At 41.2% G+C, this 19034-nt stretch overlaps 1 protein-coding gene across 3 annotated transcripts; it reads right to left on the bottom strand.

Moving 5' to 3' along the window:
* Positions 1-8092: 8092 nt before the first annotated feature.
* On the bottom strand, positions 8093-18809 carry LOC146576643 (uncharacterized). 3 transcript variants are annotated; one of them, XM_085272058.1, is made up of 8 exons: positions 18322-18809; positions 14109-14168; positions 13803-13859; positions 11696-11755; positions 11461-11544; positions 11309-11368; positions 10806-10865; positions 8093-10699 (listed from the first exon to the last, which is right to left on the bottom strand). In XM_085272058.1, the coding sequence occupies exons 1-8, from the start codon at positions 18538-18540 to the stop codon at positions 8459-8461; spliced, it is 2841 nt and encodes a 946-aa protein (XP_085128184.1). In that variant the 5' UTR covers positions 18541-18809; the 3' UTR covers positions 8093-8458. The 3 variants fall into 3 exon arrangements, with proteins under 3 accessions (XP_085128184.1, XP_085128185.1, XP_085128186.1); XM_085272059.1 differs by having other exon boundaries at positions 11330-11368; XM_085272060.1 differs by lacking the exon at positions 11309-11368.
* Between the last annotated feature and the right edge of the window lie 225 nt (positions 18810-19034).

Genomic DNA, 19034 nt, shown 5'->3' with positions numbered 1-19034 from the left:
GAAATAATAAATATGTTATTATAAAGTTGCTCTGTGGGGAAAAATGAGCCGTGACTGAACAAAATGAACGCTTCAAAGAGGTTTATATTAAAGACAAACTCGAGCTTTTCCGCCTCCCTTCCTGCTGTTTCTGTGAAGCTTGACGACCTCCAATCGTTTTCTCTCCTCGTGAAGACGCTGTCTCTTAAAGAAACACGCTCTTACCGGCTTTCACGTTTTTAAACCTCCCATCCTCACATCCCCACATTTCTTTCCAGCTGCCTCTCCTCGCCTTTTCTCCGTGCTTATCCGCAGAACAAAGGCAGACCAATCTGAGCTGTTATGTGGGTGAATACTTTCCAATTTATCCTCTTTGTGTAATAGATAAAACTTGCAGGCACAATGGTACAATTCCACCCTCTAGTGTCTGAAATGGAGAAATTCAGTACACTAGTAGCATAAGGTTTCAGGCTAAATGTCTGGAATTTAGGCAAACATCATCATATCTGTTTAACTGGAGGTTTTTAAAAGGTCGCAGTCAGCAATGAACAACTTCAAAATGAACAAAGTTGAACTTTTGCGAAGTCAGACATTAGAAAGGAATCTGGGGCTTATTGTGGGGGAACTTTTTTTCTTCTTCAGTCTAATTAAATAGAAAAAAAATGTATACATTTCTTCTTTTATGTGATTGGTCGGAAAATGTGAAGATGTATCTATGAAAATTTCTCAGTCACTTCACCAATAGGAGCTCTGGGGAGGCGGGTTTTAAGCCCCTGGGTATTGGGGTGGGGGGGTTGCCGGGGTGACGTAATGTCCTCTCCAGAGAGCCACCAGTGCTCTAAATTAAATAGTTTTGAGATGCGGAGGGGGTGGGGTGTGTGTGTGTGTGTGTGGGGGGGGGGGGGGGGGGGGGGGGGATAAAGAAATGATGGAAAATAATAGAAAAAATGAAAAGAAAGAAAAAGAAAAGCCAGAAGAAGTCTTTGTAATACTGAGAAGAAATGTTATGTGATCTACTTTCTTAAAGATTTTGGTGTTGGTACAATTTAATGGCCCAAGGTTGTATAGTATACCAGATAATACCTTTTACTAGACACACCTTGCTAGTTGTAGTTGGATATTATTGCCTTAATTCTACATGACACAAATCAAAACAGCTGCTGGAAACATTCCTCTGAGATTCTGGTCCATAGTGACATGATCACATCGCACAGTTGTTGATTTAATCCCAAGCTCTCATTCCACCACATGCCAGAGGTGCTCTATTGGACTCAGAGCTTGTGACCTTGGAGGTCATCTGAGTACAGTGAACTCAGTGTCATGTTTTTTGAAGGATGCAAAGTTGGTACTAAAGGGCCCACACCATTTCATCTCCACCAACAGCATGAACTGTTGAAACAAAGCAGGAGGGATTCATGCTTTCATGTTGTTAAATTCTGTCACAGCATCAAAACTCAGACCAGGAAGTGTGAATTGTCGCCTCAGTTTATTGTTAGCTGTCAGGAGTGGCACACAGTGTGCTCTTCTGCTTCAAGATTTACTGTTTTGTGTGTTCAGAGATGCTGCATGGTTGTAAAGAGCAGTTATTTGACTTACTGTTGCCTTCCCATCAGCTTGACATAAACTGGCTAATCTCCTCTGCCATTAATAAAACATTTTCATCCAGTATACTACACTAGATTGGCTCTCTTTCAGACCATTCTCTGTAAACCCTGGAGGTGGTTGTGTGGGTAAATTCCAGTAGAGGAGTGACACACTCAGACCAGCTCGTCTGGTACCAACTACCATGCCATATCCAAAGGCACCAATCCACCTTTCAGTTTGAACCTCAGCAGGTCATCTTGACCATGTCGGCACGCCTGAATGCACTGAGCTGCTGCCATGTGAGTGGACTGTGAGTGTATTTTAATGAATATAAGCCAGGTTGAGAATGTTGTACAGCCACAAAATGTCTAAAAACGATGGAAAATAAATATATAATGTGTTTTGTTCCCTTTTTTTTCACATCTGCAGCTGAGTTAACAGATTACTATACATCACTTCAAAAATCAGAAATGATACTTGCAAAATATTCAGTTAATCTATTTATTCACATTAAAATTTGACAGTCTTTGCGAATAATGATGAAATGCACTCATGAGTTAAGGTCTGCAAAAAGTAATTTGTCCATTTCAAATCGACAGAGAGACAAAAGCTAAATAATAAGCTTCCTAGTTTACGGAATAACAGAGTTGATTAAATATGAGCTGCAAATACATGAGATGTTGCCTGGAATGACAACTCTGTGTGACTCATTTGGGATTTTCATACAAAGAGACAAGAGAGGAAGGGACAAGCAGCTTGGCATTGTGATTTGGCAACACTACATGAAAAAGGTTTATTACTAAAAAGCTCAGAACAGCAGCTGGAGGAGGAGGAGGAGGCACCATTTACAGAATTACAATGTCTGCTCCTCTTTAAGGGATTGAACAAGTCAGAGTAGTCATGATGGATGTGAGCAGAAGTACTCAAATCTTTTATATAACTACAACTATCAATACACCTATTGGGAATCATAGTTCTTTAAAAGTAAGTCTCGATATTAAATTTGATTAAAGGCGGAGGTGGAGGATGTGTTCAGATCCTTTCTTCATTACAAATAAAAGCCCTGCAGGAAATTATTTATTTTATAAGAGCATATAATAAGATATAACCCCTCCCCCAAATTAATAACAGCCAATTAAAATGGACATAAAATGACTCTATGTATTTGCCAAATATATTTTATCAGTTGACCACTGGACAGTTTAATCGATTCACCTCTGCTTTTATATTCTAATTAGCAAATGTACTGTCTATTTTAATTTATCTTGTTTTGTATGGAAAAAAAATCTGAAATTTAGAGTAGAAAAGTAGAATAACTGGAGCTGTCAAATAAGTGTAAAGGGATAAATAATACAGTGGAGGAAATAATTATTTGATCCAGAGCAAAAATGAACAGTCTCTAATTTTTCTGTTAGTTTCATTTTAATCTAGAAAACCCCCCCACACTACATAAAAGTTATACATTGATTTGCAACCCTTTTGGCAAGCACAGTGGTGAGACGTTTCTTGTACTCGGTTGCCAGGTTTGCACGTCTCAGGAAGCATTCAGGCACTTGTTTTCCTTTAGGTTTTTTGGCTGCTCGAAGCTTCAGCGTCTTGCACAGATTTTCTATAGGACTGAGGTCTGGAGACTGGCTCGGCCACTCCATGACCTCAATGTTTTTCTCCTTTAGTCACTCCATTGTTGTCTTATCGGTATGTTTTGGATTATTGCCATGCTGGAAGGCTTGTTCTCAATCCATCTTCAGTGTTCTGGCAGAGGAAAGGAGGTTCTCTTCCAAAACTTTATGGTACATGGTCCCCTTGATTGGTGCCTCAATGCAGTGAAGTCGTCCTGTACCCTTAGCACAAAAACATGTTGCCACATCCGTGCTTGACTGTGGGGATGATATTCTTCAGGTCCTCCAAACACAGTGGGTTGAGTTGGTGCCATATAGCTTGGTTTTGGTTTCAAACCGCAGAACTTTCTCTGAATCATTTAAATGTTCACCGCCAAACTTAAGACAGGCATGTACAAATGCCTGCTTGAGCAGGGGGACCTTTCCGGTGCTGCAAGATTTCAATCTATTACAGCGTAGTGTGTTACCAGTTTTGTCCTTGATGACTGCTCAGCCCCTATAGTTTTGAGCTGATCCCCCACCTTGCTCATGATGATCCTCACCCCATGAGGTAAGGTCGACTGAATGTCATTTTAAATGTCTTCAATAACTTCTGCATAACTGCACCAACAGCTGTCATCTTCTCACCAAACTTCACCCTGATGGTCTTATAGCTCATTCCAGCATTGTGCAGGTCTACAGTCTTGCTCCTGACATCCTTTGACAGCTCTTTGGTCTTTCTCATGGTGGTGGAGAAGTTTGAATGGAACAGAATGGAATGAACATCTGTCCACAGACACCAGAAATCACATTAGTAAGTAAGTAAGTAAAGTTTATTTATATAGCACCTTTCACAGACATATGTCACAAAGTGCTTTACAAGGTAAAAACATAATAGAGTCATAAAATACATCATAAATACCCTGGTCTAATTAAAAGCTTTTTGAAATAAAAATGTCTTTAGCTGTTTTTTGAAGGTCTCCACTGAGTCCAAACCCCGTAGAAATGGGGGAAGCATAACACTAAAAAACAAACAAAACCTCATAAATAAACTCACCTCTTTACGTCCATGCTGAATACAGCTGCACATTATCATATTTAAAAGTTAAAAATATTTTTAATGTAAACACTTGTGTAAAACGCTTACTTCTACTATAGTTTCTAGATGTTTTTTCAACAAGTAGATTTGACTAGAATTGTTAAAATATTTTCCTGTAATAATAATTCCCTTAACAGTTTAACTAAAGGAATGTTTGTTAACCAATCTAAAATTTACTGTGATGCTCCTATATTAGCACAAACATCAGCTATAATTATTTTACCATTTTTCTTTGCTAACTGCTTAATAGCTACAGTCAAGTTTTGGTCAGCATCATTTCAGTTAGCTGCTGAAATAAAAACAAAAACAAAAAACAATAACTTGTGCTTACCCTGCAGCAGAAATGCATTTTAATGTTTATACTGCCTGAAAATGGTGGAGAGACGATAATAACCTCACCTGAAATCCCAAGTGAATTCAACAGGACATAGAGAGAAAAATGCAAATATAAATCTGATGAGTCACAGAAGTTGCTTCATGATAAACACAGACTGGATAATTTGGAAGGTTTGTTCAGACATCTATATTTGGCTGATGTGACAGCAGTGACTGACATGTGGCAGATGCATGGTCACCAGGAGGGGAGGGGCCCTGTGGGGTCATGACAGGTCAGCGGGTTAGAGGAATGCTGATAGGAATGCCCTGAGCGACAATCAGGGGTGCAACTCATCATGAGGACAACAACAAGAAGGATCAGCAGGTCCCCTGGGAGGCATGACAGTGGACAACAGGCCCAGTGTGTCTGCACACTCACAGTGATTCAGAGGAGAGGAGGGGGAAGCTGCGTTCACAAAAACTCATCTAAACAAGGAGATGCAATGTGTGATACACAATAAACACAGATTATTACGCAGTGGGGGGAAAAGCTTGTGGAAAGACTTGGTTTTCAGCTTTAATTGATCATAAAATGTGCAAACACGATCTGCTAGAAAACACACACTCACTAGTTTTTCACCTATCTGGAGACAGATAAACAACTCAGGTTCTGGTGGAAAAACTGGTGAATATTTCTACCTTGCTTATAGCTGGAAATTAGACCTTTTTAAGTCACTCTTTGTCTTCACAGAACTGCTTCAGCTCAGCATTATTCTCAGACTCTCTGAGGAGTCTGGATGCTTGTTTTATGCCTAAGCAGGATAGTGTGAAGACAGTCTGCAGGCAATCATGGATGGCCCGTCTACTTGCAGAGAGTGTTTGCTGTCAGAAGGGGGCAGTGTCAAAAGCATGATTCAACTAGTCTGTGGGTCACTCTTGGTTGTGCTGTTGCCGGTCGATCAGCCAACTACAGAGAAGAGTGAAGCTATAACCTACGAAGAACTGAAGTGAAAGGCCGGTCCTTATTCTATATCTCAGTAAATTTCATTTCTTTATTTATTATTAATTTATTCATCGCCTGATGTCAACCAAATAAAACATGGAGACACCTGTAAACTGAGACAGTGAAATCCTGATATTGCAGGAGGCTTTCTAGGCCACTGTCACCTTATGCTCAGTCCCTGACCCTATAGCCACAAGCTGTGGGTAGTAAGTAAAACAGTGAGATTATAGATACATATAGCAGAAGTTAGCTTTTTCTGAAGGATGTCTGGGCTCTTCCTTAGAGATGAGGATGAAGCTTGGTCATTTGGAAGGGGCCTAGTAGTAGAGCTACTACCCATCCACATTGAAAGGAACCAGCTGAGTTCCTTTCAGTGTGGTATTTTAGGCATGTCTAACTGGGAGTAGGCCCTGAGAAAAACCAAGGAAACACTGGAGAGATTATGTCTCTCAGCTGGCTTGCCTTCACATCTCCCAGAAACATGTGGGTAAGACAGGGTGATCTGGGCATTTCGGTTTAGATTACTGGGAAAATGGATGGATGGATTTAACCAGGTTTAATGAGAAGAGCTGGTTTAAAGATTAGCACATGTTTTCCAACTCAAGCCCACAGAGGTCTGACTTAAATCATAAATGACAGACTTTTAATGTGTCTCAAACACAGGCATTCTTTAATTTTCCTCACTTTTACAAGGTATTTGGCGATGTTTGTGTTGATCTGTGTGTCGTGGATAGTTGGCTGTCTGGTTAGTCGCTGCAGCTGCTTGCAGAAAAAGACCAGTTCTCTGCACGAGCAGTCGGGCCTTCCTTCACAGCTGCAGGGTTTCGGTACAACGACCAAGGACTCCACCACAGCAAAGCAACTGCTTGTCTCTATTACTGAATTGTTTCTTTTTAATGTGGTACTGCACTCCAAACTAGTAACTAGCATGTTCTTATAAACACAACACTTATATTCGTTTACACCACCACAAAACAAAGCAAAACCTCATCGTTTCTATATTTTAAAAAAGAGGAAACAAATGAAAAACACTGTCAGGTTGTCTTTTGTAGTTTTATCATCAGATGAAGCAGAGCTAGTTGCTCCTTGGTACTATAACATAAAAGAGAAAGAGATATAAGCAGGTGTATTTAGGTAGGTGTAAGTTTAACATGTTTCTTAAACAGTCAAGGTCAAGAGTAGGGCTGCAATGATTCATCGCAGAACTTGAGTAACCTGATTACAACATCCTCTAGGCAAATTCTTTTCTTTGATGTTTGGTTTAATCCATTTAAGTCGAGCGAAGTTTGCGACTAAAAATAGACTTGCAATAAAAAGGTATTTAGGGGCGCACGTCAATTAAAAGTATTTGAACATGCTCATGCCGCTCCCACTTTTCTCCACAAAGAGCCTTGTAGAGGCTAAACCTACTCTGAAGCCACTGAGGTGTTCGATGGGCGGGGTCGACGCGATGCTACTGTTATGAGCAAAACCTGTGGTAATGAGAAAGTCCAATAACTCCTGCTCATCATCGGTTCCATTTGTTGTTCCACCGTTCATCTTAGTATGCAACGTGTTTGCAATTAAACACGTAACGGTAATTAAATATACCTTAATAACCTTAAATACAACTAACCACTCTTACTAGATTTTATCATGTCGTCTCAACAAGAACAAATTAAGTTGCTGAATTTCTTTTTTTTGAGTGCAGACACACGCTTACTCATTCACAAGTGCATTTAGACACATAGAAATACACAAATACACATACCCATGTTAATGGAATAATCAATGGATATAAAATAATCAACAGCTGCAGTCCAAGTCAAGCATTAAAGCTAGGAGCAATCTTGGGATTTTAGTTGCCTGAATCTGCCTGTTGCCCCCTGTAGAGTTGTCAGTCCAAGAGTACCAGTACCCCAGCGCAAGGAACCTTTCCGAACACTTACTCGTGTGATGCACATTTCTAAATTGTGTTTATTTTGTTCTCACAATGGCTGGATAGCTGGTGGAAATCTGGTGAAAGACTTCTAGCTGACTGGTTCTTGTTTAAACAGTTTTTGTGTGGTTGGGTTCCGTGCTTTGGCTTTGACCTGTTGAAGGAGAAAAATGGTTTAAACTCAAGCAGCACCCACAGGGCAGGGCATAGTGTTGTTAAATGAAGTGTAACCTGTAGAAATCTCCCACTTTAATAACACCACAATCGTATTTGCTTTGAAAAGTTACACTGAGAAATCCTCCAGCATCTTCAATTGTGTCACACAAAAGTTGTTCTAGAAACAAAAGCTCAAACCTGTGCCCAACATTATCTTTACTTTTATTGGTATCAGATGATGTAATCAGTCTATTGACCTCAGCCAAAATTAATATGGAGCCACGTGAAGTATTCCTCATAGGAAGCTCTTTTGTCAACTGTTAGATAATGCTGGGATAATGATGGTGATTAAAAAAACAAACCGGTCCATAAAGCATGGGTGCTGCTGGTATTAAAGCCAAATGAGAGCAAAGAAGCACAAAGATGTTCTGAAACGCATGCACATTTTCAAAAGTTTCCACTTTTTAATCAAAGCTGATATATGCAAAACAAATGCAAAATTGAAGGACCTTCACTGGTGGTGTCTAATTTACACACAAAATATGGAACTGGTACTCTTTAACAGGAAGATGTAAAGCATTGCACAAAATAAAAAAGTAATGATAAAATACTAATGTAAATCACTTTATTCCGCTGGTGCAATAATAACCTAATCAATGCAGTACACAAGTTGTGCTTGTTGTATGTTTCAGTACTGCCCACAGTGGGTTTATGATGATACATCAGTTGGAAATCAGTTGTTGGAACATGGAAAACATATTTACTTATTTTTTACCTGATTTCCTTGATTTAATCAGGGGTTGACTTTAATGTGTCTCAAACACAGGCATTCTCATGACATATAAGTGACCCACGTGTTCAATCATGAAGCATTTGGAAACAATGTCCTGGCATGTTATTGCACACAGTTCATTTGAGTTCCTCACTTTTACAAGGAATTTGGCGATGTTTGTGTTGATCTGTGTGTCCTGGATAGTTGGCTGTCTGGTTAGTCGCTGCAGCTGCTTGCAGAAAAAGACCAGTTCTCTGCAGGAGCAGTCGGGCCTTCCTTCACAGCTGCAGGGTTTCGGTACAACGACCAAGGACTCCACCACAGCAAAGCAACTGCTTGTTTCTATTACTGAATTGTTTCTTTTTAATGTGCCACTACACTCCAAACTAGTAACCAGCATGTTCTTATAAACACAACGCTTATATTCAGTTACACTGTCACGATGTGGCTGGCACCACGAAAGTGTTTCATTCTTCTGCAACGCTGCAATTTCTCTTGGTGTCAAAACTCTCTGAGAGCCACTTCCCAGAGTCACTAACTCTTCTCCAATGTAATTTAATGACTTTGTAAAACGATCACAACTTGCCATGGAACAGAAGAAGTCTTTGATTTCTGTGCTGGCGTCCTGAAGGGTAGCACTTCCTTGTCTTATTATTTTCTCATATGAAAAGAAATTCTTGAAAATCTGTAATGAAATTGACTGCGTACCAGAGTACATCTGCAACAGTCTGCTGTTCATGTCTTGAAAAACAAAGACTGAATTGGCCCACAAAAGCCCCCAGTTCCGGACACCTTCTGTAAGATGCGTCAACAAATGGCAGTCGTACGAACAATGCTCGAGTCCATAGAGAGACGGTATCTGTGCTACAAACTGAACCAGACACAACTCTGCACAGTTGAGCTCATCCTGAGTGGCAAAGTGGGAGAGGAGGACGTGAAGGGCACAAGGAAGAAGCATCCAGTGCTTGTAGTACACTGCTGGCAAAACATTCCTCAGTATTACAGGAGAATAGAGGAGAGCAAATGCTCTCCACTCACAAGCTGTCCAATGCATCCTCTCACTGAGGCTCCGGGGACTTCGGCTGATTTCATTTGGTGGCTGGATCTCACACAAGGCTCTGTCCAGGTCGTTTAAATGCTCATCTGTCAAATGGAAGTCCTTGCTGGCATAAAGTGGGTCGAACCACAGATTGACGAACTGACGGACAACGCCCAGACAAAAACAGTGCATGTAATCTGGAACAAAGCCTTTGATAATGTCAAATGACGGCAAAAGAAACAGGAGACTTGGACCTTTAACCCCCATTTGACTCTGGTCATAACTATTTCCCATCACTAACTCAGCAAGTTGGACTGTTTCAGGCATGTGTCTCAGATCACAGCCGTCCATCTGTATCGGGTAAACTCTGGTAAAACCCCTGCCCTTTATAACCATCTCACCTTTGTGGTAGCAAAAACCACAACCAAATTCTTTGTTAAACGGCTCAAAGTTCTGCACCATTGCTCTTGCTATCGCATCACATGTGCATATTTTAACTGTTACCGTGGTGTGATGCTCCGAGCCGATCTCATCTTTCCAACAGAACCCTGCAGCAGACAGTTTCTGAAGCTCGTTAATGAACGGAGTCAAAAAACTCTGAACTTGTGGTTTTCCTTTGCCAAACCATAAAGTGTGCAACAGAACGTTTTTGCACCGTTCCACATACGGTAGTTCATTGATGGTACACAGGATGGGCCAGATGGAGTATTTTGAGGAGCTGAACACGGGCGAGCCATCGCAGTTGAAGGTGAGTGTAATACTGCCGTCTTGTCTTTCACTCTTGTATTCGTTTCCAGTGTGGACATCAGAAAAGGAATCATCCCTCGTGAAATGCTTCCCAAGCTTTGAGTGGACGCGTGCAAGGAGGTTTCTTAGCTGAATTTCGAGCGGCATTACAAGGAAGTAGTAAGCCTTCAAGATCAGATATTTTCTGCTCAAGCTCTGCTGGCACACACTACACTCATTACCGGGATCCACACCAAGGTAGTTTGTACACCTGGGGCAATAAAAGTGAATCTCAGTCTTTCCATTGTAATCAGTCGAATGCTTTTTTAAAAAGCGAAGCGACTTTGGAACACATCCGGGTACCACCAAGTTTAGGAGGTGCAGGAGATCTCTGGATGCTGCTTTTGACAAGCCGTGCTTCACAATGAACGCCAGGAGGAGCAGGAGGAGGGCTCCCATTGTGACTGAGGAACCAGCATATATCTTCTTCTCTCCACAGAAAAACTGCTCCTAGTAACACAGGCCAGAAATATGCTTTAAAAGCTAAATGTAGTAGAAATGAACCAAAATGTCATCATTTCCATATGTAAAAAAATAACAAATGAAAAATACTAACTGTCGGATCTTCTTCTGTAGTTTCATCATCACATGAAGCACAGCTCGTCGGTTCTTGGTGCTATAACATATAAGAGAACGAGATACAAAATGTGTATTGAGGCAGATGATGTTTCTTAAACAGAGTAGACGAGGTGAAGACTGGCAGAAATCTAGAGGATATAGGTGCCAGGAACCTTCTTATAGCCCCTGCACAATTATGAGTGGGGAATTTTATTGTAGAGAGTATCTTACTATAATATAAAGCACCTGTAGGTGACTGTGGCTGTGATTTGGCACCATGTAAAAAAATTGAAATGAATTTAAATAAATTTAGCTTTTGTGAGCAACACATTTTGCAAGCTGTAATCCTGCCTCTTTCTACTAGGCATAGGACATTTAAACGTGACGATCTATGGATGTTATTTAAGTGGCAGCCTTCAGTCTATGAAAAAAGAAGAAGAAAAAACAGACTCAGTCTCCTCAGACTGCCATGTTAAAACTTCCTGTATGCATATACGCTACCATTTCATGGTCTGGATCTACCTCTTTGGTTTCTGCTTTCCCAGCTGACAGATGACTGGCCTACGAGTCAAAAAAAAGATGGATGATGACCATCTCAATGGCATAATTTTAATATCCTTAAAATACTTTTCACTCAAGGCAGCTTCACATACCGTAGGATCTTCATCTTCGTCAGAATCAGATGAGTAACAATCTGTGTCCCCATCATTGTAGACTGTGTTATCTCTCGCAATATGCTGTCATGGATTGTAGCACAAAAACAGAATGAGGAACCTTTTTCATTTTAGAAGTATAAAAACTTCTAAACATATCAATAAACTACATATGCCGGATCCATGATTTAATCCCAATAATAATCCCATGTAATGTTTGACACCCCTACTTTACCATTACATGCTCTGAATCTCCTCTTCTGTCATCTGTAGGCCCAGCAGACACATGAGTGGCCTGAGATAAAGAAAATTATGATTTCTAAGCATGATATGATCACATTCAACGTTTATATATAATCACCATAGGATGTTTTGTATCTTCAGTATTAGATACTATTGTCTCCAAGTACTCCAACTAACTAATGGCCTCAATAAGAAATTTCATTCACCACCTTTTGACAACAGCTGTACTACAGTTAGGTCCATAAATACTTGGATAGAGATAACTGTTTTTTTTCTAATTTTGGCTCTGTATATTACCACAATGAATTTTAAATGAAACAACTGAGTTGCAGTTGAAGTGCAGACTTTCAGCTTTAATTCAATGGGTTGAACAAAATGATTACAAAAAAAAAAATGTCAGGAACTAAAGCACTTTTTAACACAATCCCTTCATTTCCAGGGTTCGAAAGTAATTGTAATTAAATAACCTAAAATATAATGTTAATTTTTTTCCCTTTTTAATCCTCTGCCAGGCCTTTACTGCAGTGGCTTTCAGTTGCTGTTTGTTTTTGGCTTTTCTGTCTGAAGTTTAGTAAGGTTAGGTTAAGATCAGGTGACTTACTTGGCCATTCAAGGATATTCCACTTCTTTGCTTAAAAAAAAAACTCCCTTTGGCTGCTTGTTTTAGGTCGTTTTCCATCTGTATTATGAAACAGCGCCCAATCAATTTGACTGCATCTAGCTGGATTTGAGCAGACAGTATGTCTCTGAACACCTCCAAATTAATTCGGTTGCTTCTGTCCTGTGTCACATCATCAATAAACACTAGTGTCCCTGTGCCACTGGCAGCCATGCATGCCCAAGCCATCACAATTACTCCGCCGTGCTTTACAGATGATGTGGTGTGCTTTGGATCATGAGCTGTTCCACACCTTCTCCATACTTTTTTCTTGCCATCATTCTGGTAGATGTTGATCTTGGTTTCATGTGCCCAAAAAATATTTTCCCAGAACTGTGCTGCCTTTTTTTGATGGTTTTTTTTTTGTTTTTTGTTTAGCAAATTCCAGTCTAGCCTTTCTATTCTTGAGGCTTATGAGTGGCGCCTTTATTTACTTTCATGCAGTCTTGTCTTTATGGTAGACGTTGATATGGATACGCCTACCTCCTGGAGAGTGTTGTTCACTTGGTTGGCTGTTGTGAAGGAGTTTCTCATCACCACGGAAATGATTCTGTGATCATCCACCACTGTTGTCTTCTGTAGCCGTATAGGGGTTTTTTTTTTGCGTTGCTGAGTTCATCAGTGCTTTCTTTCTTTCTTAAGATTACGACACTGTAGATTTTGCCACTCTGACTGTTTTAGCCATTGCTCGAATGGGTTGTTTCTGTTTTTGCAGCTTACAGATGGCTTGTTTCAACTGCATGGAGAGCTCCTTTGACCGCATGTTGTCTGCTCACAGAAAAATCTTCCAAATGCAAACATCACACCACAAATAAACTCCAGGTCTTTCATCTGCTTAATTGACATTAATGACATAATGAAATTGCCCACACCTGCATATGAAATAGCCTTTGAGTCAATTGTCAAATTACTTTTGGTTCTTTTAAAAAGAGGTGGGACATATTAGGAGCTGAAACTCCTAAACCCTTCATCCAATTTAAATGTGATACCCTCAAATGACACCTGAGAGTCTACACATTATTTCCATGTTCATTATATAACTATAGATGGAATATGTTTCAGTAAACGGGTAAAAAAACAAAAAAACAAACTTGTGTCAGTGTCCAAATATACATGGACCACTCTGTGTATTTCACATGTATCTAGAGTGGCCAGGGAGGATAAATAAGCTTCTTCAAAAACTTCCATGACTGCTCCTATAAAAAGATGAAAAATGCACTTGATTTAAATCTGGTTGCTTATTTTATTTTCTCCCTAGAAGTGTGACACTGGACAAAGAAGCTTGTTTGGTTTGTGCACAAAATTTAAATCAGTTATGTTTACTCCCTTTTTGCACATTTTTACTCTATTCTTGCGGCCAATGTTATAGCCTCTCTGGATTTTAAGTAATTTTGGATTCTTCTTTTTCTAAACCTTAAAAATTCTCAAAACGATAATTTACCGTTTGATGGTCTGAATCTGTTCTATCATCTGCTGGCCCAGCAGACCCATGATGAGCCTAGAAGACAGGACTTTGTTATAAACATCTTCATATGATCATTTTAATATTGTGAAAGAAAAAGCATTTCATTTACTGTAAGGCTCACATATACGGGTGCTACTTCAGTATCAGATGAGCGGAAATATATAATCTCGACATGAATGTGACGTTACAGTCTTTCTGATCATTAACTGTAAAATAACATTTAATTTTTTTTCTAAGGTTTAATAATTCTTATTATATAGTATCAGTATTAAGATATTTTACCTTTTTATGGTTTGAATCTCCTCTTCTGTTACCTTTTGGCTCAGTAGAGCCATGACCAGCCTGAGAGACACAAAAAGATAAATTAAGGAATCTACACATATTTGGTAATTTAAAGATGTGAAACATCAATTTGCAGCTGCCATTGATTTTTAACAGGAGTATTATCATTGTTGTGGTTGACAAGCCTCATGCATCACTAGGTGTGATCATGAATCTTTTCCTGTCCTCTATGTGGTCTGTCTTGTCCTCAGTGTTTTACTTTCAGTTATGCCTGTGCGTTTGTCTCTCTGCTTGTTCTATGTCCTAATTGTCTAGCTGGTGTTGTCATGTCTACGTCTCTCCATGTTTCCGGTTTTATTTAGAAAAATCTGGTGTTTCCATGTTTAATGTGTATAGTTGTACGTTCCCTGTGGTGTCATTATGTTTATTCCAGTCAGTTGTTTCCCCATGTGTTTCCACTTCCCCTGATCACCTCCTGTGTGTATTTAGTCTGTGTTTTCATTTAGTTTTGTCAGGTTGTCTGTTTTCCTTCTCCCCGTCATTTCAGGTTTCCAATGTCTTTATGATTCTGTGATTCTGAGCGGTGTTTTGTTATTGGACTTCTGTGCAAATCACAGTTTGGCCATAACGAACACCTTGTTCAAACACAAGAGTGTCCATAAGTGCACGTGGCACCAGGACGCTCTAGGCCGCAGGTCGATGATCAATTTTGTAATCGTATCACCAGACCTGCGACCAAATGTTCTGGACACTCGGGTAAAGAGAGGGGCTGAGCTGTCAACTGATCACCACCTGGTGGTGAGTTGGATCAGGTGGCAGGGGAGGACGCTGGACAGACCCGGTGCACCTAAAAGCGTAGTGAGGGTGTGCTGGGAACGCTTAGCAGAGGCCCCAGTCCGTGAGATCTTCAACGCACACCTGCGGCAGAGCTTCAACAGCATTCCGAGGGAGACTGGGGACATTGAGTCTAAATGGACCATGTTCAGCATCTCCATTGCCGAAGCTGCTGCTTTGAGCTGCGGCCACAAGGTGGTTGGTGCCTGTCGTGGTGGTAACCCCCGAACCAAATGGTGGACACAAGAGGTGAAGGGAGCCACCAGCTGAAGAAGGAGTCCTATCGGGCTTGGTTAGCCTGTGGGACTTCGGAAGCAGCTGACAGGTACCGACAGGCCAAGCAAAATGCGGCTCGGTCAGTGGCTGAAGCAAAAACTCAGGTGTGGGAGGAGTTCGGAGAGGCCATGGAAAAAGACTTTCGGACTGCCTCGAAGAGATTCTGGCAAACCGTCAGGCGTCTCAGTAGGGGAAAGCGGTGCTCTACCTGCACTGTGTATAGTGCTGGCGGAGCGCTGCTGACTTCGACTGAGAAAATTGTCGGGCGGTGGAAGGAATACTTCAAGGACCTCCTTAATCCCATTGACACGTCTTACGAGGAGGAAGCAGAGTCTGGGGATGAGGGGGATGACCCGCCAATTTCCGAGGGTGAGGTCACTGAGGCAGTTAAACAACTCCTTGGTGGCAGAGCCCCTGGTGTGGATGAGGTCCGCCCCGAGTTCCTGAAGGCTCTGGACATTGTAGGGCTGTCCTGGCTGACACGCCTCTACAATGTTGCGTGGAGATCAGGGGCAGTACCCCTGGACTGGCAGACCGGGGTGGTGGTCCCCATCTTTAAGAAGGGGGACCAGAGGGTGTGTTCCAACTACAGGGGGATCACACTCCTCAGCCTTCCTGGGAAAGTCTATGCCAGGGTGCTGGAAAGGAGAGTTCGTCCACTAATCGAACCTCAGATACAGGAGGAACGATGCGGTTTTCGTCCTGGTCATGGAACACTGGACCAGCTCTTTATCCTCTCAAGGATACTTGAGGGCGCATGGGAGTTTGCCCAACCAGTCTACATGTGTTTTGTGAACTTGGAGAAGGCATTTGACCGTGTCCCTCGGGGTGTCCTGTGGGAGGTGCTGCGGGAGTATGGGGTGTCTGGCCCATTGCTACGGGCCATTTGATCCCTATACAACCGGTGCAAGAGCTTGGTTCGCATTGCCGGCAATAAGTCGGACTCGTTCCCGGTGGGTGATGCGTTCCACCAGGGCTGCCCTTTGTCACGATTCTGTTCATAATTTTTATGGACAGGATTTCTAGGCGCAGCCAAGTGGTGGAGGGCTTTCACTTTGGTGGCCTCAGAATCTCATCTCTGCTTTTCGCGGATGATGTGGTTCTGTTGGCTTCATCGGGTGAGGGCCTCCAGCTCGCACTGGAACAGTTCGCAGCCGAGTGTGAAGCAGCGGGAATGAGGATCAGCACCTCCAAATCTGAAGCCACAGTTCTCAGTCGGAAAAGGGTGGAGTGCCCACTCCGGGTCGGGGATGAGTTCCTGCCCCAAGTGGAGGAGTTCAAGTATCTCGGGGTCTTGTTCACGAGTGATGGGAGAAGGGAGCCGGAGATCGACAGACGGATTGGTGCTGCGGCCGCAGTGATGCAGACGCTGCACTGGTCCGTTGTGGTGAAGAGAGAGCTGAGTGTAAAAGCGAAGCTCTCAATTTACCGGTCGATCTACGCCCCTACCCTAACCTATGGCCACGAGCTGTGGATAGTGACTGAAAGAACGAGATTGCGGATACAAGAAGCGGAAATGAGCTTCCTCCAAAGGGTGGCTGGCCTCTCCCTTAGAGATAGGGTGAGAAGTTAAGCTAGAGGAGGTGGCTGGAGAGAGCGAGGTCTGGGCTTCTCTGCTTAGGCTGCTGCCCCCGCGACCCGGCCCCGGATAAAGCGGAAGAAGATGGATATACGGATGGATGGATGGAGTTGTTATAGCCAATGCTAGTTTTTTCAGTTTAGGTTTTAGTTTCGTAATAAAGGCTTGCCTTTTGTTTAACCAGTAAGTAGTTTTCTTTCGTGTTCTGCTTTTGGGTCCGTTCCTTTAACCCCCCGGAGTTCCCCACCGTGACAACTACTGTTACCAAAAAATCTACGGCGGGATAATAATGGCCGACCAAAATATAAGTCAGTTAGAGTTAGATAAAGCACATTCCTTCAGTGTTAAAAGTGGGGCTGCACCTATTGATTCCTTAGTAACTGAGGATTTTATCAATTATTCCATCAATTAAATGACTTATCGGATAAGAAATACTTTTGTCTCGGCAATAGTGAATATTCAAACGAATAAAAAAATAAAACAAACTGCTCCTTAGTTTCCATTTTACAAGTTACAATGTTTTAACAGTTGAACTCACTTTAACTAACAGTTTATGAAGGAAACATTTTATGAAACGTTAACAAAATAATTAATCACAATACAATATAATAAAGCATCAATACAACCCAAACAAGGCCATCAAATAAAATAGTCTTTAGTTTCGGTCTTACTGGAAGACTTATATTAATAAAGAGCTCTGACAGTGTTGTCTCCTGGATGAGGCAGATTTGGTGTGTCTTAACGTGTTTGTGTGTGTGTTTGAGCATTTAACGCAGCATATCAGCATTTTCATTTATGTAATATAATTTATATTTATATTAACCTACATTAGGAATCACTCTGGCAGAAAGTGGGACTAATTTAAACATCATGTCACACTGAGTTACGAGTGTACATATGCTTTTATTTTGACCTCTGTGGATTTGCTGTAGATTTTGTCACTGTTTAAAACAAACAGCGCTGGGTGGGAGGTTCTGAAAGGTTCTCTTTTCTTCACGTTGGAGCTCGTTTTCTAGTAAAGGTTTTTAACGGCGCTTATAGGAACAGCGCTCCACCTGAGCTAATGGCTCCATCTCTCTGCTCTCCGCCGGGTGTGCAGATCCCATAAAAAACTATGACAGCATCATCTTCACTGCTGCCGGTGTGTTACCAGTCTTTTTTCGTTGAAAACATGGGGACTGCCTGCATTAATGTTGTAAAGCTTTTTATTCACACGTATGCTCCCAGATGCATCTTCTCCTGCAGGTCTGATTTTAGTTGCAAACGTGGGAGAAACCCTCGCCTTTATAAGTTGAGATCTACGCAGTCGTGCATTAATTTAAATGAAGCAACGAAGCAAAAAAATAAAAAATGAATAAAAAAATAAATAATTAAATAAATAAGATGCGTCGAAGATGTTTTATGTATTATTTTTGTGATCCAGTTATTTTAATCAACTCGATGACTCGCTGCAGCCCCGCAGAGGTGCCTTTATGCACGCATGGCTGCACGATTTACTTTTTGCAGACTGATTATTAAGGTTACCTCGTTGATGATCTTTGTCTTTGCAGACGTCTTTGTAGGGCGTCCACTTCTCGGCAGAGTAGCCACAGTATTGAATCGTCTCCATTTATGCACAATCTCCCTGACTGTGGAGAGATGAATACCTAAAGTGCGTGCTATTATTTTATACCCTTTTCCAGTTTTGTGCAAATCAACAATTTTGGCTCGTAAATCTTCTGAGAGCTCCTTTTTACGAGGCATGATTCACATGAACAGGAATATCCATCAATAAAAACATTTGAATATATTTGTTGAGGGATTCAGCCACCAGGAAGCGCTCCCTCTGCACCGGAAGTGTGGACTTTTTCCTCATTATTAAAAAAAACAAACAAAAAACAGGACAAAAAGAAACAACTTTCTTTGGGATTCTGACAACCTAATAATTTGTTAAAACAACACAGTATGAACTGCAAAGGTTATGATAACCAGAGATAAGAAACTTGCACTCTTTTAAATTCCAGCCTTCTTGACTGCTATAAATTAACCAGAGCAGGTCAGTGATTTACGGAAGAGGATTAGGGCCACTGGAAAAAAAAAAAAAGAATTCTGACTTTAATCTCAGAATTCTGACTTTATTCTCAGAATTCTGACTTTTTTCTCAGAATTCTGACTTTATTCTCAGAATTCTGACTTTTTTCTCAGAATTCTGACTTTAATCTCAGAATTCTGACTTTTTTCTCAGACTTCTGACTTTA

This window comes from Mchenga conophoros, linkage group LG4 (assembly GCF_057382185.1).
Source record: "Mchenga conophoros isolate Kocher_MC1m ecotype Shallow Benthic linkage group LG4, M_conophoros_male_GT1.1, whole genome shotgun sequence".
In the NCBI taxonomy this organism is placed as follows: Eukaryota; Metazoa; Chordata; class Actinopteri; order Cichliformes; family Cichlidae; genus Mchenga; species Mchenga conophoros.
The sequence above is the reverse complement of the archived record's forward strand: the minus strand, read 5'-3'. Positions and strand labels throughout refer to the sequence as shown.